The 26,155-nt window shown below is 45.6% G+C and overlaps 1 protein-coding gene across 8 annotated transcripts in view; it reads left to right on the plus strand.

The window, feature by feature from the left end:
- Positions 1 to 4,684: 4,684 nt before the first annotated feature.
- The window catches only part of LOC128351338 (nuclear body protein SP140-like protein), a 92,687-nt gene continuing 71,216 nt past the window's right edge, over positions 4,685 to 26,155 (plus strand). For 5 of the 8 annotated variants that reach the window (XR_008319717.1, XM_053310814.1, XM_053310817.1 and 2 more), the window contains exons 1-5: positions 10,292 to 11,922; positions 16,134 to 16,319; positions 18,829 to 19,017; positions 24,640 to 24,802; positions 25,878 to 25,976. Coding sequence is in view for 7 of the 8 variants with exons in the window: in XM_053310814.1 (XP_053166789.1) it covers positions 18,871 to 19,017; positions 24,640 to 24,802; positions 25,878 to 25,976 (409 nt within the window). In the remaining variant the exon portion in view is untranslated. Of the gene's footprint in view, positions 7,384 to 10,291; positions 11,923 to 13,759; positions 13,900 to 16,133; positions 16,320 to 18,828; positions 19,018 to 23,549; positions 23,657 to 24,639; positions 24,803 to 25,877; positions 25,977 to 26,155 lie in introns of those variants that run through there. The other 3 variants (XM_053310815.1, XM_053310816.1, XM_053310818.1) reach the window with 3 other exon arrangements.

The raw sequence follows: 26,155 nt of genomic DNA on the forward strand, positions 1-26,155 counted from the left end.
TATGTGCTTTACAATTTTTTCCTTGAGAATGCTTTCCATCAATTTGCCTGGAACGGATGTTAAGCTAACTGGCCTGTAATTTCCCAGATCGCCCCTGGATCCCTTTTTGAAAATCTGTATTACATTTGCTACTTTCCAGTCCTCTGATACAGAGCCCGATTTCAGGGATAAGTTAAATATTTTAGCAAGGAGGTTGGCAATTTCACATTTGAGTTCTTTGAGGACTCTTGAATGGATTCTGTCCGGCCCTAGTGATTTGTTTGCTTTCAGTTTTTCCAGACAGTTTAAGAACATCACTCCATCCCTGAAAAGCCTGTTTCAGGAACAGGTATATGCTCAGTATCCTCTGCCGTGAAGACGGACGCAAAGAACTTATTTAGCTTCTCTGCAACCTCCATATCCTCCGTAATAATCCCTTTCACTCCCTCATTGTCTAATGGTCCAACCGCTTCCCTAACAGTTTTCCTGCTTCTGATGTATTTAAAGAAGTTTTTGTTATCCCCCTTGATGCTTTTGGCTAAATGTTCTTCAAACTCTCTTTTTGCCTCCCTAATTATCACCTTTCAGTTCTTTTGCCAGAGTTTGTGTTCCTTTCTGTTCTCTTTATTTGGACAGGCCTTCCAATTTTGGAAGGAAGTCTTCTTCCCTTTTATGGCTTCCTTGACGGTACCTGTTAGCCATGCTGGCATCCTCCTGGACTTAGTGGTACCTTTCCTCTTTTTGGGTATACAGTCTAACTGGGCTTCTAGTATTGTGGTTTTGAGTAAACTCCATGCACTTTGGAGTGAAATGACTCTCCTGATTTTCCTTTTCAGCTTTCTTTACTCATACTCATACTTTACTCATACTTTGCTTTCATACTCCTCATTTTGGAGAAGTTTCCGCTTCTGAAATTCAAAACTTCTGTATGAGATTTCCTTGGTGATTCTCTCTCTGCATGTATGCTGAATTTGATTGCACTATGGTCACTGTTCCCTAAAGGGCCGATGACACTGACATCACGCACCAGGTCCTGGGTGCCACTCAGAATTAAGTCCAAGGTTGCCTTCTCTCTGGTTAGTTCCAAGACCAACTGTTTTAGGGCACAGCCATTCAGCGTATCTAGAAATTTGACCTCTTTGTCATTACCTGACTGTGGATTTACCCAGTCTATGTGTGGGTAATGGAAGTCACCCATTATTACAGCCCTGCCTCTCCTTGACGTCTCTCTGATTTCCTGCTGCAACTCCCAGTCACTGCCAGCGTTTTGATCTGGAGGGCGATAGCACATCCCCAGTAGCATGTTCCCTTTCAGCCCCTGTATTGTCACCCACAGGGTTTCTGTGGAGGACTCAAGTCCACCTAGGTTTTCTAGCTTGTTAGATTCTATGCCTTCTTTAATGTACAGTGCTACTCCATCTCCGAGGCATCCCTCCCTGTTCTTTCTATAGACTTTATATCCAGGGATAACAGTGTTCCACTGGTTCTCACTGTTCCACCATGTTTCTGTTATGCCCACTATATCTATTTCTGCATTAGCAACCAAGCACTCCAGCTCACCCATCTTGGCTTGGAGGCTTCTGGCATTGGTATATAAGCACCTATATGCTGAATCTCTTCCTTGGTGTCTGCTATCTTTCTTTTTACTCTTTGACCAGCTGGCACAGCCTTCTGTCTGCCCTTTATGTGCTTCTGCTCTGTCCCCTTCTGTTTTATTTGACTCCTCTGCATCCTCGCACTTTAAGGGATGGCATTTGCTGAACCAGGTACTGCCCAGCTCCTGTCGCCTATTCCCCAGGCATCATTTTTAAAAGCTGCTCTGCAATCTTTTTTATTTTAAGCGCCAGCGCTCTGGTTCTATCTTGGTTCAAGTGCAGCCTGTCCATTATATACAGGCCTTGCTTGCCCCAGTGTCCTAGTGCTTAGGAAATCTAAACCCCTCCTCCCGGCACCAATGTCTCACTGCTCTGCCTGTCTCACTGTACCTGTGCGTGGAACAGGTAGCATTTCTGAGAATGCTACCTTAGGGGTCCTGGACTGTTGGAAGTTAAGGACTTTGCGCTGTCGCTTGTCTCAAAAGACAGTGGAGAACAGACTAGTGAGTTAGAGGGCTAGAGGGTCAAGACACTGGTCATCCCTTCTCTACTGCTCTGACACTATCCCTTTGGAATGTAGATTGCTAATCTCAGGGTGACTTCCTTCCTCTCTCTCTCTTCTCTTCCTGTCCCTACTACCTTGCAACATGGCAAGCTCCTCTCCATGCACCATATGTGCAGAGAAGATGCAGAATCCATCTGCATCCAGCTAGCTAGCTAGATTAGAGATCCTAACTCCTCACTTTCCTATCTAGAATGGAGTTCTCTTATAAATGCCTTATATATTGATTTGAAACTATGAATTGGCTCCAAGTTACTTTACTCTCAGCATACACGCATGCCTAAGTAAATTCCGCTGTGTTGTGCCTCTGTGCACTCTGCTATAATGAAAAAGGGATTCTCTTACCACAGAGAATTCCCAACATGGACTTCAAAACGGTACCTATCAGCCTAAATTTGGTTTCCAGGAACTCCCAACTACATTTCCACACATCGTTGGTGCCGACGTGCACCACGACAGGTGTTTCCTCCCCAGCACTGCCTAACAGCCTATCTAGACGCTGCATGATGTCTGCAACCTTTGCACCAGGCAGGCAAGTCACCATGCGGTCAACACGCGGGTCACAAACCCATCTCTCTATACCTCTAATGATTGAATCACCCACTGTGATAGCCTGGACTATCACAAAATCCATCCTTTTTAATGGGGACAACCACCTCTGCTATAACGCCTCTAGCCACTCAGCCAACCAATGCCTAGTCACAGCCTTTCCTGTCTCAGCTAGGCTGTCCAGCCAGAATTGAACAAAATAGAGGAGGAGCCCCTCACACATTTGAAGAGATTGCTGTGGTGGCAGAGTGACGGAACCTTTTGAGGAGCTTAGTGTGATTCTACTTGCTGCACTCCTCCCCATGTGGCTCTTTGTTGGTCTCAGCTACTACGCAGTTAGAGAAGGTTGTGGCTGCTACACTGCGTGTCTGCTTGTTTTGCTGACATGGCTGCTTGGCCTCAGCACGGGGAACTTCACCCAAACATAGGAGAGATTGAAAAAAAAAACTTGTATCTTGATTCTGTAGCTGATAGTCATAACTATTCTTGGCTGGTGAAGTAATTTGTCTGGTTAGTTTTCTGATACCAAACGGGACTGTGGCATGCTAACTAGTTATCTGAGCCCTGAGCAGTTGATATCCAGTTTCTTAGAGGACAAGTGATGTTCAGCTAACCATGATGAAATGGCAGGGATGGCGGCTAGAATGACAATGGAAGAAAACTTGTCCATTCAAAGATAGGCTAGAGCCCATTTGGGGGCTTACTCCATGGTGGTGAAATCATAATTTTCTGCCATCATTGTGTCTATGCAGTATAGTCTGCCAGAAGTGTTCCAAGTGGTAAAGAGCCTGTTACATCTTGGCTCTCGTGAAGATATGGAGGAAGCTGTAACCAATTTGCACAACACTTTAAGGTTAAAATTGCAGATATCAGTTCTGCCTTGGACTCTAGACTCTGCTGAGTCTCTGGAAGTGTTGGACTGCCTGGCAGGTTTGCTACGTTCTCTGTAGTTTCATGCTGTTGTTTTTTTCTTTTCCACTTTTCTGCTGGGAGTACATGGGATACCAACCGATGTTTACTGCCTCCTGCAGGATGGGACCATAGGATTTCTGTTATTCAAATACTTCAACCTTTTTGTCATGTTTTAGGTACTGAATTGAAAAGACAGGTAAAGTATCCCAAGAGTTTACTAATATTTTATCTTATTTTTATTTTATTTATTGTTAAATTTGTATACCCCCTTTCATTAAAACAATCTCAAGGTGGTTCACACAGAAAAACTAAAACAACAATATTAAGTGATCTTGAGAATACACTCCGAGGCCAGATCTCCAGGCTTCCTCATTTCTGTCTGATGCAATGCTGTTTGGTCCTGCAAAGAGCATCTGCACCCAGCCTTGCCATGTTGCAACTTGGGCAACATGCATATATCTATAAATTCTACAGTGCAGTGGAAAATGAGACACAATGGCTTCTCCTGTGTGTTCTTCCCTTGGCCTTGTTGCTCCCTAGTTCACATTCACCCAGTCATACACACAGTTACTGAATTAGCTGGAATTCTGCTTGGGCTGTCTATCCCAAGCCATACTCATAGGTATATAGGAAGCTCCCTTATGCTGAGTCAGAGCAATGGTCCATCTAGCTCAGTATTGTCTACAGTAACTGGCAGTAGCTCCAAGGTCCCGGTGCAGAGTCAGCCGAGGGGGGCCAGGGTCCAGCCCCGCCCAGCGGCCCCTCTGACGACGTCCTGTGCACATGATGCCATGTGCACGGGATGTGCCTGAGCCCCGAGAGAATCTCCTCCCCACCCATGAGCGAGCACTTGCCCGTCCTTCAGGCAGCGCTTGCTGCCTGACACCATCTATTCCCCTTTCTCTCTCTCCAGATGCTTTCAGGCAGCAAGCGCTGCTTGAAATGACACGGAAGTGCTCGCTCAGAGCTCGAGGTCACGTGCAAAGGGGGCGTCACCTCGAGCTCCAAAGAGCCCAAGTGAGTGCTGCCCTGTCATTTCAGGCAGCGTTTGCTGCCTGAAAGCATCTTTCTCTTGCTCTCTGGAGGGAGAGAAAGGGGAATAGATGATTTCAGGGAGCAAACGCTGCCTGAAAAGGATGGGCAAGCGCTGGCTCGGGGCTCTTAGTAGCCCGGGTGTGGGCATGGGGAATTTGTTCAGGGCTCTTCCAGAGACCAAGGTACGCCCTCCCCCAGGGGTTTCAACGTCCCGTACCATTGGCAGCCTGGGTTCTTTGAATTTAATTTTTTTTAGTTTTCTGTATACCAGTGTGACTTCCAGTTCATCTTTCAACATAGTTATACTAAAACATCCATATTTGCTCTCATATAAATATTTTCTTCATATTTATATATCTAGTTGTTATGTCATAATCCTTATTTTCATCACCATAGTAATCCTTTAGTTTCACTACTATGACAAATTCCCCAACTGTTTTTACATTTCAAGTCCCGTTAGTAAATCCAAATTCACATTGCTTTTCATATACCACAGAAAGGGTTTCCAGTCTTCTACAAAACTTTCTATATGACTATCTCTTACGTTAGTTTTGCCATTTCTGCATATTCATATGCCTTCATCAACCATTCTTCTCTTGCTAGAATTTCCGCAGATCTCAATTTCTGAGCAAGAACCATTCTAGCCACCGTCGTAAGATATAGAAATAAATTTCTGTTTTCTTTCAGGATTTCTTCATTAATTATGCCCAACTGGAAGGATTCAGGACTCTTGTGAAATACACATTTGAAAATATTTTTGAATTCATCATAAATCATATCCCAAAACCTCTTTACCTCCCTGCAGGACCACCACATGTGGTAAAAAGACCCCTCGCTTTCTTTACATCTCCAACACTTCTTAGATACATTTTTATACATTAAAGCTAGTTTCTTAGGTGTTAAGTACCACCTGTACATCATTTTTATAAGATTTTCTTTTAAATTATAGCATGCTGTAAATTTGAGGTCTTTCTTCCATAACTTCTCCTAGGCCTCTAGATTAATATTATGACCTAACATCTTGTGCCCACTTTACCATTGTTGATTTTACCACTTCATCTCTTGTTTCTTCACATAATAACAGATTGTACATTTTTGTAATTAGTTTTTCATCGTTTTCACATAACTCTATTTCAAATTTTGATCTCCGCTCTTCAAAACCTATTTTCAAATCTTTTTTGAAAACCTCATTTAACTGATAATATTGAAACCAGTTAGTCACTCTTTCTTTTAGCTCTTCCTCCTTTTTTAATCCCCACTTATTATCACATTTATTCAACACTTCGTTATATGTCGGCCAACTAGTTTTCATATTTCCTTCTTTGCAGATAACAGCTTCTAGCAGAGATAACCAGAGAGGTACCTTGTTTTCTAAATATTTCTTATTTCTTTCCCAAACTGTTATCAGACTTCTTCTAATGTAATGGTTAAGAAAATCCCTATGTACTTTGGTCTTATCATAAAATAAATATGCATGCCAGCCAAATCTTCTGTCGAAGCCCTCCAAATCCAAAATTCTCAGGTTTCTTCTTAACACTATCCATTCTTTCTTTGAACCCGTTCGCACAATGGTGGCTATGCCCCTGCCAAGGTCCTTCCCAGCTCTACCTGGAGGTGGCAGGAATTGAACCTGGGAGCTTTTGCAGGCAAAGCAGATGCTCTACCACTGAGCTACAGCCCCATCCCCTAAGGGGAATATCTTACAGCCGACAGTGCTCACATGTAGTCACACATACAAATGCAAACAAAGGCAAGCCCTGCCAGAAAGGTTAGAACATGCCAGAGAGGTTAGAACTTTTTTAAAAGAAGAAATTCTAAATAAGATACTTCCCACTGACCTGCAGATACCACATTTTGCACGGCTAATCCTGCCACCAATTAACTAAACATCCTCCCCGCTGCACTCACTCAGTTACCTGTTGCTGTTCTCTGGATTGCACTGGAATCTGGTGGTTCTCTTTCGGGGTGTGTGTACAGTTGCAAGGGAGGCACATACTGACTGGCTCCTTACAGGTGCTTGCCTGGTGCTACTGTTTGCTTCTGCCTCTCCTCCACTCACGCTTGTAGTCAGTCACTGCTCAGAAGGGGGGGGGGCGAGGAGAGGCAGGGCTTCCATGTGCTGGCTGGCTTGATGTCTCCCCTGCTCTGGAGAGCCTGCCTAGCCGCCTGAGCCTCACTGCTGCCACTGCCATCTTGCAGCTCCAGCTCTACTCACCTGCTTCCATGGTGGCGGCAACTTGTGCTCCTGCTGGACACCTGCCTTCCTTGTACTGGAAGCAGCATGCAGCAGCACAGGAAAGGGCAGGCAGGGCATGACAGGTCAGGCTTGGAGGCAGGTGAACTGAGCAGATGTACTTCACACGCATACATTCTGGTTGCATGATCCCCTGCTAACTGGGCAAAGAGGCACCTTTTACCGTGGTGTTTCTCTTTATTTAGCAGGGGGAGAGTAACTGGCCCTATCCACCCCCAGCACAGTACTTCCAGTGACTGTTGCTGGTGTCTATCTTGTGTTTCTTTTTAGAATGTGAGCCCTTTGGGGACAGGGATCCATCTTATTTATTTATTATTTCTCTGTGTAAACTGCCCTGAGCTATTTTTGGAAGGGCGATACGGAAATCAAATTAACAACAACAACAACAACATTGGTTATGAGAGATTGGCATTGATTATTATTGGTTATAAGAGATTGACATATAAAAGCCATCACAGGAATATAAGACTACAAGCAATAGAACTACAAGCAGAAAGGTAGGATATACATCAGGCAAAATGGCTCAGCATATGACAGGGTGAGACTGGATGCTCTCTGTTCTTCCAGCATGTAGGAACTTCATGGTGAGCACCAACCTTTCTTTCTCTGTTGGTGGAAGTGGGCACAGTGAGTGGGATATGCTACAACCATCCAGAAGGGTGGAATACAGTGATGCTCCCATGAGATGAGGGACATGCTGCAGAATCCTGCAGTGGAAGGATTTACTTCTGCAAAGGTCAACCTATTCAGTTTGTAGTGTCCAGTTAAGGCAGATGCAGAAGCACACATTTGTGCCTTGCAAATTTCCTTCAGTGGAGCTGTGGAACAGAATGCAGCAGAAAGGGTGGCATTTTATTGAGATGTTACAACATCTGCCTTGCCGGTCATGGGAAGGAACCCACTCAGAAAGAGTGTTAGTCTTTCTGAACGAGGAGGTGCATTAAATGTAGGTCTGGGGCATGCAAGCTTGTGCCAAGCCGTTTCCTTTCTATGAGTAAGGTGCACACAGAAGTAAGTAAGTGGGAGTTCCTGGACCTATTGGAAATAAGTGGGAGTTCTGGGCCTAGAGAAATGGAAAAGTCGGGGTTTTGTCAAAGAATGACTGCATGCTTAGTGAAGGTTCAAAACTGATTTCTTACAGAAAAGGTATTTTGCCCAGAGAGCCACTGAGCAGATTCAATTGCCACTAGAAGAATGACTTTTGAGGAAAGCATCCAAAGAGAGATGGACTTAAGGGGCTCAAATTAGAATTCCACAAACCTAAAAGACTTTGGGGGAGTCCCAGGTGAGAAACCTAAGCACTTTCAGGGGATTTAGCAACTTAGCATCCCTTTAAAAGCTGGGCAGGTGCCGGTAGGATTCTAGATGCTTGGGCCTGATTTGAAGAGCACTGAAGAAAGTGCTATTACCTGGTAACCAGTGACGGAGCCTGACCACCGGCGGCCTGTGTGCAGCCACCACGGCAGCCCCACTGACCACGCCCCCCATGTCTGACGTCAGACGCAGGGGCTAGCCACGCCTCCACGTCTGATGTCAGACATGGGGGGGGCATGGTCTGGCTCCCAAATGGAGCCTTGAGTCTCCGTTCAGGAGTTGGAGTTTAACTACCGAAGGGGCCACGCGGCCTCTTCGGGAACTAAACTAAGGCTGGTGCTGCTTTCACAGTGCAGCCAGGAGCGGCTCTTCCCTGCTAGGGAAGAACTACTCCTGGCTGCACTGTGAACGCAGTGCCAGCCTTTTAACTCCTGAAGGGGCTGTGTGGGCCCCGCTCAAGAGCTAAACTTGCACCCCCGCGTCTGACGTCAGACGTGGGGTTGTGTGTGTCGGGGCCGCGAGGTGCGGCCCCTGATTGGGCCCGGCCCAGTTTCTTCGAACTCATTTGCCCAATGGTGGCTCCGCCCCTGTTGGCAACAAAGAGTATTCAGGCTCAGTCCCTGGCCAAAGCCCACCTGAAGAAATGCAAGATGCTTGTTTTAGCTGGTGGAGAGAAAAAATGAATATTTTGTTACTTGTAAAGTAAAGTGTGCCGTCAAGTCAATTTCAGCTCCTTGCACCCACAGAGCCCTGTCGTTTTCTTCAGGGGCGTAGCTAGGGGAGAGGGGGCCTGTGTTTGCCCCTCTCCCTGGTGGCCTCTCAGAGTAAGGGAGATAATGAGGAAAATAGCGAGGGGTGGCGCTGAGGGGCCCGGGTTCTTCGAACCCATCCGCTCAATTATAGCTACACCCTTTGGAAGAATACAGGAGGGGTTTACCATTGCCTTCTCCCATGCAGGATGAGATGATGACGTTCAGCATCTTCCCATACCGCTGCTGCCCAATATAGGTGTTTCTGGGAAACAAACCAGCAGGGATTCTAACCGGCAACCTTCTGCTTGTTAGTCAAGCATTTCCCTGCTGCGCCACTTAAGGTGGTTTTGTCACTTGTACCTCTGGATAAATACTTTTCAAGTTGTCTCATAGATGTAATGAGGATTATTGGGGTGGGGAGTAACATCGTGTGTATTGTATTACTGCTTGGGAATCGCTATACCTCACTAGAAGATGCTCAAACAGCAGCAGTACAGCCAGTTCAAATTTGGATGTATGTACTCGCCAGGAGTCAACACTGACTTGACAGCACACTTTGCCTTTTACCTGTTGCTACAAAGGCTATGAGACAATTTCATGCGATCTGGCTTTTGTGCGGCAGGTGAGCGGCTGGCTCACCTCCAAGGGCCAGGAGGTGAGCCTAAGGACACACCCACTCTCCATCCTTATCTGAGGAAACAGCCCGGATACATGGAGGAGCTGAAACTGGCGGACCCCAGTCAGTGTCCTGAGGCGGGGGGGAGAGGGGGCCATTCCCCCACCCCATTGAACCACTTTCTACTGTATACTCCCCATTGCTAGCTCCCCCCTCCACACCACCAAAGTCCTGCAGACACCCATGAGCTGTCCAGATCCTTGCTGCAGCATGAGATTGCCATCCATTGGGGGCTGTGCCAGGAGAACTGCCTCCCTGCTGCCCAGTCCTGAGAAGGAATGAAGTGCCAATGAACCCATTTGCCTGCCCTGACTTGCCTCAGCTCTTTCATGGATTCTGGGGGACATGGGGTGGGGTGGAGGTCAATACTCTATTTGACATGGAATTACTACTTTATGCGGGAGAGGGGGGCTTTATAAGATGGGTGAGCAAGTCCCCTGGTTGTGGCAGGATATAAGGTGACACTGCTGTCCAATGGGTTACCTCCAAAAACTCTGTGCCAAGGCTAATATGGGTCTACAAGAACTATCTAGGTATGCTAGATAGGTGTATTTAGGTGTATCTCTTTCAAGAAACAGACAAGGAGGGGAATGGGGCCAGGCTATCCCTAGGGGGATGTGCCCCCCCAAATATTGTGGGGTGGGGTGGAGGTGGGTCCAGGCAAGGTGAAGTGGCATCAGCATGGAGATCCCTGCCTGGAGTCTGCTGGTGATTCTGGGGTGCAGGGCAGGAGGAACAGAGAGCAGGGCAGGCGTTGGCAGAACCGGAAGGCAGCAGCTGCATCTCTCCTCTCCTCTGCTCATCGCAGCTGCATATCTCTCTCTCTCTCTCTCTCTCTCTCTCCCCTTGCTCCAGGCCTTACCTGGAGCTGAATGACCAGCCCACTTGGCTTATGCTAAGGCTGGAGCGACAAGAGGGAAAAAGCAGCAGCTGTGGTGGAGCATGAAGAGAAGAGAGCAGCCCAGCTGGAGCTGCACAGCCCCAGCTGAATAGAGTGTGCTGCAGGGGCCCAGCCGGGGCAGGAGTGGAGCTGCTATGGCCGAACCTTGGGCCAGTGGTGGTAAGGCCAGAGGAATTCCAGGCTGGGATCTCTGGGCTGCTGGTGCAGGGCCAGGTATGATACTGGGCTCTGGGTGATGGTCCCAATTTGCTGCCCCCAGCCCCACCAGAGGAGAGCAGTGATGGGAGGAAAGGCATAGAGGAAGCCCCAAGTCTCAAGGGAAGCGAGGGTGTCCACTCCTGGCTCAGATCTGGAGTAATATAATACCTGTTGAGTTTATGGTTTGTTGGGAAAGAGAGCAGGTATACTGAAAACCAGCCATTCAGAGAAAACTGAGATGGAACATAGTAAAGGTAAAAGTGTGCCATTGAGTCGATGTTGACTTCTGGGGACCACATCACCCTGTGGTTGTCTTTGCTAGAATACAGGAGGAGTAGTTTACCATTGCCATCTCCCACGCAGTACGAGATGATGCCTTTCAGTATCTTCCTATATTGCTGCTGCCCGATAATAGGTGTTTCACCAGCAGGGATTCGAACTGGCAACCTCTGGCTTGCTAGTCAAGTCATTTCCCTGCTGCACCATTAAGTGGTAGCATTCTTCAAATACCTGAAGGCTGTATACCTGAAGAAGAAGGCAGACTTCTCTGTTGCCTGAAAGGAAAAGATTAGATTGAATGAGATTAAGTTACAGGACAGTAGGTTTTAGTTAAACTTTAGGAGAAATCTTAGAAGTATCTAGGGATGGGCAGGGTCTTCCTCACCAAAAGTCTCCAGGCAGAAGCTAGGCAGTCATTTGTATCGAGCATGAGGTAAGATTAGGTGACCTACATGGAAGTCAAGGCCCCCTTTGATATGACTTCTGAAAGCGAGGGCTAGAGATGCTTGAATCTGAAGAATCCTGGGATGGGCTAAACTTGATAGCTAACTTGACCATTCAGCTTGACCAAGGTTTCAGGCTTATGGGCCTGTAAGAAAAGCAGGTTATTTTATCTGTGTGTTTTTACTGAAATGTCAGTTGACAGGAAATAGAATGGATGTGGTTCAATGTACCCAGGAAACACGCCCACTACAAAACCCCAATGTTGTTAAGATCAACAAGGAACGTTCTGAACATTTTCTAAAAACAGGATACAGTGAAACTACTATTTGCGTAGTTATGACTTCAGTTTTATAGGGTGATGTATCTGACAAACTGAAAGGGACAACTATGGGGTACCAACCAATCAACAGAATATAAACAAGGGGGCAGGTAATTAGATGAAAGGTTACCCAAGATGCAGTACAAAAATAAGGTGAGGGCAGTATACATGGCCACTTCTTACTTTCTTGTTTCTCTTTTGTTCTATCTCTCTTTGTGCCTTTGCGAATTAACTTGAGTCAGCCTGCTGTTTGACTCAAGTGACTTGTAGGTGCCAGCTTCTGATTAATCCTGTGTGATAATGAGACTGCCGTGCTGTTAACTGCTCCTGTCAAGCCTGGTGAGAATAAAAGTTCTTGAATTGATAACTTGTGGTGGACTGCCTTGCTTCCTTGGGTCAGTGGGCAACAAACGAACACCCTAGACTTCTGATTCCCTTGATTCCCTGTGGGATTAAAAATCCCTAAAAATTCTTTACAAATCCCATTGCATCATGTGTGGGGTACAGCAGCAGCTATTTAGAGGAAGCACAGAACAAAAGGACTTTACTGTGACTTGTCTGCATAACTCAGGCTTCCTCAAACTGCGGCCCTCCAGATGTTGCTGAACTACAACTCCCAGCATACCCAGCCTTCAAAAACAGTCCCATACACGGACATTTAGATGAGGAAACTCTTCCAGGCATGGAGATAAATGGCAAAAAGAACTTCACCGGCATGTTCTGCCTGTTCAAAAAGTACAGGGAAGGGAAGTGGAGCAGCAGGAAGTGATGAGACTCCAACTTCCAGGGGCTCCCCCAGCCTACCGGATAGTGGGAAAGGGAGCTCACTTTGCTTGCAAACAATGGCAGCTCAAGGCTTCTGTGTGCCTGAGCCATGGTTCTAAATGTTGCCCCCCTCTTGTAGGACCCTACTCCCCTTCTCCCCCCCCCCCACTTTTTTAAAAGCAGGGAGATGAATGGCCTCTTGCTACCTTGCTGGTGCCCCAGTAATCTGCTACCTGGGCAGGGGCGGTGCCAACTTTGGGCGAATGGGTTCAGAGAACCTGGGCTGCCGCCGCCAAGGGCCACACATTGTGGTCCCAGACACACCCTCCATGTCTGATGTCAGAGGTGGGGGCATTATTTTGCTCCCAAACAGGACCACATGGGGAATTGTCCCACACTGTGTTGGCAGCATGGCTGGAGTGACTCTCTCTGCCTTTTAAAGGCAGGGAGAGCCACTCTTGGCCTTGCTGCCAATGCCGTGTGGCCCGTTCAGGAGCTACTTAGGCTTTGTCGCAGCGCAGCAAGGAGAGGCCGCTCCTGGCTGCGCTGCGAACGCAGTGCCAGCCTTAGTTTAGCTCCCGTAGGGGCTGCGCGGCCCCCGCTTGGGAACTAAACCAGCACCCCCACGTCTGACGTCAGATGCGGGGTGGTGGTGGTGTAGGGGCTGCGAGGCACGGCCCCTAATTGGCCCGTTCTTTGAACCCACTGGCCCAATGATGGCACCACCCCTGGAGTGGGCTTCCAAAAAGATTACCGATTCTGGGGAATCAGCTCCATCCACTTCCTGTTCGCTGCAGCCGCCTCGTTACTATTCTCCGCAAAAGAGCTCAAAGTGCAGGGAGAGGCAGAGTTGTGGGCAAGAGAGACAGTGAAGTGGGGTGGGGGGAGCCAGTGCAGATCTGTCTTAAGTGGGTGAGACGAGATAGCCATCAGAGCCTCTCAAAAGGTCCCCCCACCTGCCACCAGCTAAGGGAAGAGTGGGAGAGACAGTGTGGGGAGAGAGCGAGTGAGAGCAAAGAGCTGACTTGAAGACACCTTGGGATGCAAAAGTCCCTCTCTCTCCTCTCCTCTCCCTCAAGATTTGATCTGGTATGGGTTAATGGATTTGTTGCCCTATAAGAGCATTTGCAGTTTGCCTCCACTTATGCTCCACTTGTATATATGTAAATAAAACAAATACTAAGAGGATGTGAAACGTTTTTGGTGCTCTTTTATTCAAAGGAAACAAATCCTTATCCTAAAAAAAGTAATAATGAAGGGAGGCGTCTCTCGCCTCCTCCTGGGATGTCATTGGTTGGAGAAAAAACCCGGAGCAAGCTGTGGGACCGCACACAGAGGAAAGATGTGGAGAGGAGCCGAGGAAATGTGAATAGTCCATTTAATGCCTTGAATTAAACAGCTCTGAATCTGTTGCGCAGCAGATTTTCTCTTCTGATAACCCGCAGCATGAAGCCATGTCTGAATAACTCCCAGGCTACCTTTTCAAAAGGTGACCAAGGTGATTGACAAGAAGAGGCTCTTAGTAAGCAGCCTCCTCTCCAGGGGCGTAGCAAGGTTGGAGTGGGCCCAGAGACAAGATTTTAAAATGGCTCCCCCTCACTGAAGCTCAGCTCATGAAGTAAAGAAATCTTAAATGAGGCTGAACAGTGGTAACAAAAAGCATAGCAAAATTTTTTCTTTCTATCTGTCTGTCTATCTATCTATCTATCTATCTATCTATCTATCTATCTATCTATCACCTCTGTGCCACAATAGAACACCATCCTAAATTATTTTTTAAAAGCTTTTGTAAATTGGGGACGATGCAAGTCATTTAATGGTACTAGAGAAAGACATGCTGTTCTGGTAGCTCCAGGTCTTAACACACATCAATTTCGGAGGATGAATACAATTGAAGGAAGTCCGGGCGGGTGCGTGGCTGGGGGAGTCATGTGACTTGCCTCTGGAGGGTCCCCCCAAGGCAGTGGGCCCCCAGACAACTGTCTCCCCTTGCCCTATTATAGTTACGCCCCTGCTCCTCTCCTCAACCACTGGAAGGGAGGAGAGAGGCAAATATTATTATTATTATTATTATTATTATTATTATTATTATTATTAATTCGATTTCTATACCACCCTTCCAAAAATGGCTCAGGGCGGTTTACAAAGAGAAATAAAACAAATAAGATGGCTCCCTGTCCCCAAAGGGCTCACATTCTAAAAAGAAACATAAGACACACACCAGCAACAGTCACTGGAAGTACTGTGCTGGGCGTGGATAGGGCCAGTTACTCTCCCCCTGCTAAATAAAGAGAATCACCACAGTAAAAGGTGCCTCTTTGCCCAGTTAGCAGGGGTAAATAGGCATTTTTTTGCCTTGCTTCAACTATCCAAATATTGCCTCTACTTCACTGCACTGGTATGATTTTTGCTACAGATCTATATACCAACTCAGGGCTGCAACACGGCTTTATATGTTGTACAGTTCCTAAAGGCAAGGAGGTTGAAATTCTTGTATAGCTCAGTTCTAGGTATGTTCACAAACCGTGCTTCAAATTGCTGTTTGAGCACTTTCAGATAAATGGGACCGGCAACATTAAGAAAGCAGCTGTGCTCTCCGTCATCCCATGCAGCTTCCTGCCAGGGCGGTGTGCATCCCAATATCCCTCCATGTGGCGCCAACACGCACATGGTACCTGCACATGTGCGGATGCCATGTGCATGTTGGCACTGCATGAGGGCTTATTGGTGATTCCTTCCCCAGCAGGAAGCTGTATAGGGTGAATTCCCAGTCCAATTTATCAAAAGTGCTCAAAATGTGGTTCGTGCATATCCCTAATCAGTCCATGAGCCAAGATTGAATGCATACACATTTTATTTTATTTATTTTACACTTTATATCCCACTTTTCCTCCAGGGAGCCCAGAAGAGTGTACAACATACTTAAGTTTCTCCTCACAACAACCCTGTGAAGTAGGTTAGGCTGAGAGAGAAGTGACTGGCCCAGAGTCACCCAGTCCTAGTCCAGCACTCTAACCGCTACACCATGCTGGCTCATTTTTCTGCACATATGTCCAGTCTACATTGCTGGGAAGTCTTGGTCGTTCATGCTATGAGTGACATGTTTGTAGGGAGGGGCTCTGATAGAGTGACAAGTGTGATGAGAGTTAAAGATTTTTAAAAAGTGTGATAAATTCCTGTTTTGACCCACTTGGTCAATTCCAAATTTGTGGTCAGTTCCCGTCATGACACTTGATGAAGGGGGTAGCACAAATGATTTTTTCACTGGAGACATTTGGGGAGACATCAATCTGTGCTTACAAGTGTCAGCATTGCCGAAAAGGAAGCTTGCAAACACTCCCCACTAAAGAAAATGCAGCTGAGGGCTGCCTGTTCACTCCCTGGCCTTGTGCCTTTGCCGGCTAAAGATGGGCGGGGAGTCCGCAGCCCAATGCCAACTTGCTTGCTGAGCTCAGTAGTACTTTTGTTATAGCTGCTTCCTCCTCACAAGTACGAAGTAATCTTATATAGATGTAACGTAGAGCCGATTCAGAAACTGCTCCATTTTCTTCTTCTCCTTTCCCTGCCTCACTCCAACCCCCAAACTCTCTACATACAAGATGATCCCCACTGGGACAAACGAAACGTCTAAAAAAGAAAACCTCAAAGATATGGGCTCGAATACGACAACTTTCAGTTTCGATTTGCCTGAAACTGGCTTGTGACGAACTTTCTTCCATGCTGCTTAAAACGGAAGTGGCCGTCAGTGTCTCTTGGCTCGGCGCGCGTTCAAGAAAGGCGCGAGGGTAAGTTTTGGATGTTTCTTGAGCCTCTCGAGCGCTTTTGGTGTGTGTGTGGATGGGTCCCATTCCATCTCGTAGGGGTTCTCTTCGAGCTTTGCCCCCGATCCTTGCGACAGGGTGAACGTGCTGGGGGAAGGAGTTGCTGCTGACGGGATAAGAGCGATGTAGTCATCCCGCTTCCCGTCTAACCTATTTGACTGGCGAGGCTACTTTTCAATTTTTTGTAAAGGCGAGGGGGAGTGGGAGCTTTCTCACATACGTTTGCATATAATGTGTATTTTTTTGCCCAGGAGGGTGCCGGAGATTGTTCTGATCAATAGAAATACACTGCCGGAATCTGCTAGCGTTTTGTGCTGCTGTGTTGCAAAAGCGGAGCGAGGCTGACTGGCAATAGCCTTAGGAATGCGGGTTTAGATGGAACATTAGCCTAACATGGTAAACCGTTATTAAGGGTTTTTCCTTCCACGCTGGATAGGTTGCACTAGATGCCTTTAGGTACATCCTGCTCTCAAACTCCGAAATCAATCGAGTGTGACTTGTATGCAAAAACAAACCGACATCTTTAAACACTTTTTTCAATGAACTTGGAAAATGAGATGGCAGTTAAGGTCCTGTTTCTTTTTGGCTTTTGCTATTGGACTTTAACTTTGGCAAGCTAGGCACAAATTTAAGGCTCACCCTCTGCAGATGCAAAGTTGCTGGTTAGGATTTCAGATATCAGCTCTTCTGAAGGATGCAGTTCTGTCAGGAACTTTTTGTTTCCTATCTCTGATGTGATGATTGCCTAAATGCTTATTTGTAAGAACAGAAATCATAGCTCTTTGGTAAAGGTAAAGTGTGCTGTCAAGTGCCAACATGCACATCCCAATAAGCCCCCATACACTGCCAACATGCACATGGCACCCACACATGTGCAGGTGCAATGTGTGTGCTGGTGCCGCACGGAGGGCTATTGGGATGCACACTGCGCTGGCAGGAAGCTGTATGGGGTGACAGAGAGCAGGCCTGCTCTCCTCTTCCCTAATCTTCCTGGTCCAATTTATCTAAAAGTGCTCAAATCACAGTTCCTGGCGCCCACAGAGCTCTGTGGTTTTCTTTGGTAGAATACAGAAGGGTTTACCTTTGCCTCCTCCTATGCAGTCTGAGATAATGCCTTTCAGCATCTTCCTATATCACTGCTGCCCGAAATAGTACCTGTAGGGATTTGAACCAGCAACCTTCTGCTTGTTAGTCAAGCATTTCCCCACTGGGCCACTTAAGGTGACAACAGCTCTTTGGTACAGTTCAAGAATTTAGCTCAATTGTTCAATTGTAGATCATTATTAATTCAAAAATGTGTAGGTGTGTGAGGGTGGTGGTGTTTGTGTGTGTATCCCAGAGCGAAAGGGAGGGGTTAGCTCTCTGCTCCATGTAAGCATTGTGGGAAAAGATTTAGGTTCAGGTAGAGCACTCTGAGCCCATTTCCCATCCCCCAACTTTTACATTAGAAGAGAAGAGCTCTATGTCAAATAAGACACTAGACATTTTCAGCCTTAGTGACTCATTGGAAGTATATCCAGTGTCTTTTTAACCCACATTGATGACAATGTTATACAGTATATGAACCAGACCAGTGTTGGAGGTTTAATTGCACAATTTCTAATTATTAGAAGCATATTGTTGCTACTGATAGGTGATGTAGCGCTTGACCAGACTTTAGCACTGGCCTGATTAGAGTAGGTCTCTTGTCCTCAAGAGTGACCTTGCAGGTGTCTGTGAGTCAGAAGCTATCTAAGTGGGGCAGTAACTTAGGCTGACGCTGATAACATGAGGAGGGTTTCATCATGGCGCCAGAGAAAGAAACCACCACAGCTTCCTGTACATCAATGTGGTACTAAGCTCTTGGGGGCCTGGTCAAAAAAAATATGCGAGCGAGGGAGATCCAATCAGAAAGCAGTAATCACATAGGTTCAGTCAGTTCCAACAGTTTGGTTTGTTGCTTCACACGTGGATGGTGGTAAAATCAAATGAAGCTTTAGCAGAATAAACTAATTTAATTTCTTTACTTGTGGCATTTTGGGAACAGCTTTCCAGAACTACATCATTGCCTAGGGTCAACAACATTATCTGAATAGGACCTAATTTTCTGAACCAGATGCTTCACCTGAGGCTGACCAAGCTCACTTGAACCATCTAATTGCATTTAATCTAACCAGACTCTTACATTATTTAACGCTTACACTGGGAGTGAATTGAACCTCCGAGATTTTTTAAATTTTTAATTCGGAAATGAGGTTTTGCTATTTAAACACTTAATTCTAGATTTTAGAATGGTATTTCCTAGAAATTCTTCTTCTTTTTAATTTTATTACAATAAGATTACAACACTGCATATAACATAATCAAGGATGGCAATTATGTATGTAAGTATAACTTGGTTATACTTAAGTATAACCAAGTTAAACATAAGTTAAACATAACTTTAGAAATTCTTCTTTAAATATGCCAATAATTTAGCTTTGTTTTCTTTTAGGCCTTGAAGGCTTTTGAAAGTTTGTCCTGCTTTGTTTACAACATGTCTGCTCCAAATTCTCATGCTGGGGATGACATCTGGAAGTTGTTCAAAACCAAGAAAATTAGGATTGCTTCTCAAATCAATGTGCTGTTTCCATTTCTTCATGGTCTACGAGATGAGGAAATAATATCTGAAGAAGTGTTTAAGGTGACTGTTGTAGTCTGTGAATTCATTATTGGTCCCAACTGAGCATTCAGAGCACCTAGACTTTTCTTAGAGTCAAACCAGATGTGATGGAGCTATCATTCATGTATCCACCCCATTCACAAAGTAGGGTGGAGTCTGTCTTTAAGAGTAAAAGGTGTGTGTGCGCATGGGAGAGGATTGCTGAATGCTTCCCCTTCTTATGCCTTACTTCCCTGTGCCCAGTAACTCTACACATTCTCCTTTCCTATTGATGATACTGGAAGTGAGCCATGACTGGAGAAAAGTGGCTAGAGCTGTATACTGAGTGGAGGTAAGGCACAGGAGGAAAGAAGATGCAGTTTTCCTCCCATGTGTTGTCTTTTTAATGTTAAAGAGAGGATAAACAAGCATTGGCAAAGGGATAATAATAATAATAATAATAATAATAATAATAATAATAATGGAATAATAAAATAATACTGATGCACAGTCATATGGAGTGAAGCAAGTGCTGAAGTTGTTCAGAAGCAGCATTTTTACAAGCAGTATTACCACATTTCTTCCAATAGTTGTGAATAGGGAAAATTGCAGTAATGCTGCTTGTGAAACTGCTTCTTGTGAACAGTGTTGGAACTTGCTTTGAAGTCTGCTGTACCCCAGAGGCAGCACGTTACATCTCTGTATGACTGCTCATTGTGTCAGTGACCATTATTTAAAATATTTATATGCTGTTTTTCAGTGCAAAAAACCCCCAAAAATTCCAAAGTGGTTTAAATAGCAAAAGCTGTAAGAAAATGGTCCCTTGTCCCAAAATGGCTCTAAATAAATAAATTAAATTAAAGCATAAGAACAGCCCTGCTGAATCAAGCCTAAGGCCTATCTAGTTCAGCATCCTGTTTGACACAGTGGCCCACCAGATGCCTTTGAGAAGCCCATAAGCAAGAGGTGAAGGCATGCCCTCTCTCCTGCTGTTGCTCCCCTGCAACTTAGAGGCATCGCCTCTGAGGCTGGAGATGGCCTATAACCACTAGACTAGTACCCATTGATAGACCTCTCCTCCATGAATTTGTCTAAGCCCTTTTTAAAGCCATCCAAACTAGTGGCCATCACCACATTCCATGGCAGAGAATTCCATAGATTAATTATGCGCTGTATGAAAAAGTACTTCCTTTTTTGTCATCTCCATCAATTTACACAGCACAGAAGTTAAACTAACCAGCCTGTAGTTTCCCGGATTCCTCCAGCTCCCTTTTTAAAAGTTGGAGTTACATTAGCTACTTTCCAGTCCTCTGGGACAGAACATGATTGTAGGGACAAGTTACATATTTTTGCTAGGAGATCAGCAATTTCACATTAGAGTTCATTCAGTACTCTTGTGTGGATGCCGTGTGGCCCTGGCAATTAGTCAGTTTTTAGTTTTTCAAGACAGTTTAGAACAGGGGTGCACAACTCAAATGCCCTCGTGGGCCAAAACCAACTGTGACTTCCCGTGTGGGGGCAGAGATCAATTTTTAGGGTGCCAATTATTAAATTAACACTTATAGTTAATTAAATCAAATTAAAATGAAATTAATTAAAATTAAACTTTTGGTATTCTGGCAGGCCAGGATTAATTAAATTAAAATACATTGAATTAAAAGTCATTCTAATACAATATATAAATACAATACAATATGTACAAAATACATAACAATAAAATGTTCTTCCTTTCCACCTCTGAAACCACAACCACCACCCAACTACCACGGGCAGCAGCAGAAGCGGTGGCCAGATGGCTCGCTCCGGCGGCAGTGGTAGAGGCACTGCTGCTCACCTCCCCCTGGCTCCTGAGCCCTCTACATGGCTCACTTGCTTCCACCTCACCTGGTGTTGGGACTGGGAGCTTCCTGGAAATGAGGATGAGCATGCACCCTGAAGGAGATTCAGAGTGCATGCGCATCCTCATTCCATGCATGCTACTGGTCCTGATGGAGCTGGAGGGCCCGAGAACCTGGGCGAGCAGGAGGAGGAGGTGAGCAGTGCACTGTCTCACCAACTCTCCCACTGCTTTCAGGCTCCCTGGCCTTCCACCTCCATTGGGGCCGGGAGCATGCTTGGAATAAGGATGTGAATGCAGCCTGTATCTCCTTCAGGGTGCATGTGTGCCCTCATTTCCAGGAAACACCTGGCCCCGACAGTAGCCAAGGCCCTCAGGAGCCAGGCGGGGTAGTAAGTGGGGAGAAAGTGAACCACATGGAGGGCTCAGGAACGAGGGGAATGCAAGCAGCGATGCCTCTGCTGCCGCAGCAGTGCAACACTGCACCTTCTGCTAGCCCGTGGGGGTTGGGTAGCAGCTGTGTGGGTGGGTGGCAAGATTCTTCAAAGAGAGAGAAGCCATAGTCAGTGTTCCCTCTAATTTTTATCATCAGTGAGTGGAAACATTTGTGTTCTGGGCAGCAGTTTGAAGACAGTGTGCGCACATAACAATCTCTCTCTCTCTCTCTCTCTCTCTCTCTCTCTCTCTCTCTCTCTCTCTCTCTCACACACACACACACACACACACACACATACATATATATATATATATATATAGAATGCAGGCAAATTTTTGTTCCTCCCTGCCCCCCACATCTCTTCTTCTGCAGCTTAGTAATCAACACAGGAAGTAGTTATTCATTACTAAGCAGTGAGCACCATAAATATGGAAGGAAAAAGAAGTGTATTATATATTTGATTTTGTATTAGAAGCTACTGCTTTCTTTTTTAATAGTAATTGGTGGTTAAAAGGGGCCTATAGCAAAATAATATTTTTGCATTAAGTAATGCAATTAAATTATAGTAAGCACATTTTATTTTATTAAATAAAATAAACATTAATAATAATTAACTTCCTGTTGTCTAAGTTTTATTTAAATTTGAATTCATCCTTGCTTTCTTGCTCTTATCCCGTATAGACAGTTGGCTTTGGGGACAGGGAATCATTTTATTTTTTTATCTGCCCAATGTAAACCACTTTCAGAACATTTTAGAACATAAGACCAGCCCTGCTGGATCAGGTCCAAGGCCCATCTAGTCCAGCATCCTGTTTCACACAATGACCCACCAGTTTCTGCTGGGAAGCCCACATAGGCCACTGATACTGTAAGTGGTATACAGTGATAATCAATAACAATGTTATCACACAACAAGCGCAGAGCAAGAACTAAAGTGCACATACACTGACTGAAAACATGAAAATATTTAAAATATACTTTTTTTTGCATGAAAGGCACATTAACCAAATTAAGATATTAACCAAAACAGTCAAATATGCAGCAGGATGTTGCTAAAACCAGCAGAAAGCAACACCAAATTCTCCATGATATGTGTATTGATCGAGTGCTACCTCATCAAGCAGTAAAACATTTTGTAACCTATTCTAGGATCACTGTTGAAGCATCACACATAATTTTAAAAAATAAAACAAATTATTGGTAATTTAACTTAAAAACACAAAAAGTTCAAATTAAAATACCCATAAAACTACGAAATAGCTAAAAAGCTTGGCTGAAAATGGCTTTTAGTTGTTTCCTAAAAGCCAACAGGGATGGATATAAAATTAAAAAAAATTAAGTAAAGTATTACAGGGGAGGGAAGTTAGAAAGGGGGCTGCATGGGTTCCCGCTCTTATATTGTAAAGATTTTGTTAAAGCACATCTTTTTAAAAAATGAACTAGTTCAGCTAATATTCAACTAATAAGTCAACTTTCAAAAGTATATATTAATTTCTGTCTGGGAGGAAAGATTAGTGGTATAAAACAATCAGTCTTCTATGGTGACACATCAGAGGAGGTGTGGGGACCCATAGGGGAGGGACGGTGGGGGTGAGAGAGGGTTGGGGAGGATTTTGCTGCTGTTCCTGTTGCAGCTGCAAGCTGTAAAGGAGGAAGAGAGAGCGGCAGGGGAGGAAACAGACAGACACGCATAAGACATTTGCTGCTGCTCGGGCTTGCTTGTCCTCAGCCATTACAGGAAATTGTGATGGGCTTAATGTGAGAATTCCATTGCCAAGTATCTTGTTTGATGCACTGCCCCATGAGATTCAGAGTGACATGCTACTGAGAGTTCAACCTGTTCTCTTCAATGTGGGTATGAACAAACAACAAACCTTCACAGCTGAACTCCATCATAAAATTAATGTTCATGAAGGCAAAAAAGGACCAAAAAAACCCCACACCCATATACAAACTGAAAGACTGTGCAGAAATCCCATGGCTTTTTCCTCCACCCTCCCCCACCTTGTAAGCAGCCCTTTTCCCTGCTGCTTCCCCCACCCCGCCCACCACCTTTCTCCATTGCCACGAGGGCTCTTGTAAAGGAGGAAATCATCTCCCTGCAAGAGTCCCGTTCTCAGCAGGACTCTCGGAGGGAGACGATTCCCATCGGCTCCTTCACAAGAGCCTGAGCGGTGGGCAGAGGCAGAGGTTTCAGGCTTGGCAGCAGGGAACGGGGCTCTTGTAGGGAGATGAATTCCTCCTTTACAAGAGCCCTGCCGGCAATGGGGAAAGGCAGTGAGGAGCAACAGCCACATAGGAAGTGAGCATGGGAATGCTCTGCTGCATGGAGGGCTTGGGTGTGTGTGTGTGTGTGTGTGTGTGTGCACACGCCTTAGAGCTAATGGTGGCCACAGTGCACACCTCAGGTAAACAACAGTGGCTGACCTGGGAGGGAAATGGGCCTGCAAGCCAATTAAAAAGGCCTTGTGGGCCAGATCTGGCCTGCGGGCCATATATTGTGCAGGCCTGGTTTAGAACTTCTTCTCTCATCAAATTGGCCTTGTTCTTCAGCCTCCAAGCTCCCGAGATGCACAAAGAAGCCTCTGTCAACAGTCATTGGAGAGACACTGTATTAGGATGAATAGGGACAACTGCTCTCCCCCTGATACATAATAGAGAGCCTTATATTCCCCTGCTAAATATACAAAAGCCTCCCTGCTTACCTGTTGCCACTGATTTGCTGCCTCCTGTTTCTGCTCCATGACTTTTGTAAAGGCAGATAGCAGGAAACAGAGAGCAGAAGGAAGTGTGGCAGACTGGAGTGATGGGCTATCAAGAGCAAAACAAAGATGCAGATCTGGCCTCCAAATGAGGTGTGGTGAGGCAGCTGTCTCAGGTACCAGGGTGACTGGCAGCTGTCTTGCTCCGCCTCCTCACCTATTGCCCACTTACATGGTGGCAGCAGTGCCACTGTCACTCTGCTTCCTCCTCCTGTCTTGCCCATCACTCTGCTCCTCATGCTTTCTCCTGCTTCCCGTTCCCCATCCACTGCCTTTTCAAAAGTTGGGAAATGGGAACAGGAAGAAGAGGAGGGATGGTGGTAGACTGCCACCTGAAGGTAAACAGGGGTCTGGGGTGGGGAAGCCCAGTAATGCACCTGGTGGAGAAGCAGAACCCCGCCCCCGCCCTGCCCCGCCCCATCCCATCTTTGTCAATCCACTGCCTGGAGCAGCTGCCTTTTCACACCTCTTTAATGGCCCAATTCTGTGTCTTTGGTCCAATTTCCATAACCATCAAACAATCTCTTATTAGATGCAGTTGTAAATGGAAAGATAGATGGTTGCTATATAGTTTGTCTATGAATGTGTTTCTGAATGTGAGATGAATGGTGTGTGGTTTTTCCTTCTAGAAATGCAAAGAGAAGGTAGACGCAAATCCAAAAGTTATGCATGAAGAAATATACAATGTACTTGAAGGGATAAACAGTGTGCCAGCGTTAAGGAAGCTCTTCTGCAAGGAAAATCTGGATGTGTATCCACATTTAAAGTCCATTTATGAAGATTTGGAAAATGGTAAGTATTCATGTTAGCTATGCTAAACACACCAATTCAGGCTTACAGATAAGTACAGAAGAAGTGGGGTGGGAGGAGAGCACCAAAAACAGAGCCTAACAACAGAAAAGCGGATAAGTGCAGAAAATATATTTAATACAAAATCCCAATGCATCTCTAGCATGCATTCTTCATTGGGGAGAAAGATTCAAGAAATCACAGTATTTCAAAAGTGTTTCGCAGTGTTTCACATTAATGGATAGCTGATGTACCTTAGCAGGTAGTGGCTAAGAGTATGAGCCAAGAGCTTCCTGGTTCAAATCTCTCCTTAGTCATGTACTCACCAGATGGCAGGCAAATGTCTGTGCTTCAGCTCTCCACCTGCAATATGTGGGTGACATGCAGACTAAGTTACTCAGTATTACCACTCAGGTGTTACTCTAAAGTACCGCTTAATTTCAATAGGACTCTCCAAGTTTTGTTTATTTTATTCAATTTTTATACCGCCTTTCATAAGACATCCCAAGGAGGTTTACAAAATACAATACAACTTCATAAAAGTCACATTTAAAACCTTAAAACCATTTAAAAAGTAACCATCATAAAACACCAAAACAACAACCATAAAAAAGACAGACGCAGGAGAGCTGAGAGACCCCAGCAGCTCCTAAGGGGTAAAAGCTTAACAAATAAAAAGGTCATGAGTTGTTTTTCAAAAGCAGCCACAGATGTCAAAGAGCAGACATTCACTATGAGAGCATTCTGGAGCTTGGGGGCAACAACAGAGAAGGACCTTTACTATGTGCATGATAATGTAGCCTCTCTCAGCACTGGCACATGGAGCAAAGGCCCCTCTGACAACCTTGCTGGGTGGGCAGAAACCCTTGGGAGCAGGCAGTACTTCAGGTATCCAGGACCCAAACTGTTAAGGGCTTTAAAGGTAACTGGCTGAACTGGGCACAGAGCATCTGTGCCTCTAGTTCTCTTCTTGGCTTTCCTCTCCCCGCTGCCAGCCATCGCTTTCCTCTCGCCACTTTCCTCTTGCCGTCCCCCTTGGATTCCACTTTCCTCTTGCCTCTTCATGTGTTTGTTTCAGCGCTCCAGAAGGCTGAAAACAGCTCTGCTTCTGAACAGAGGAGCATAAAGGCACACCAGACAAAGGACAGCAGTTCTGAGACTTCTGCCAAGAAGTGGCGTGAGTAGCAATGAAGCCTGTGAAAGATTTTGGCATATAAGAGGTGGAAAGAGAGAGCTAGACACAGATTTAAATATGTTGTTTGCCGACACAATACATTGTGGGATACTGGAGGACTTCCTCCGCCAGATCCCTGCTCTGGACATCACCGCTGCACTGCTCATGGGGGTGGCGAGTGG

Source organism: Hemicordylus capensis, chromosome 3 (genome assembly GCF_027244095.1).
Source record: "Hemicordylus capensis ecotype Gifberg chromosome 3, rHemCap1.1.pri, whole genome shotgun sequence".
Taxonomy (NCBI): Eukaryota; Metazoa; Chordata; class Lepidosauria; order Squamata; family Cordylidae; genus Hemicordylus; species Hemicordylus capensis.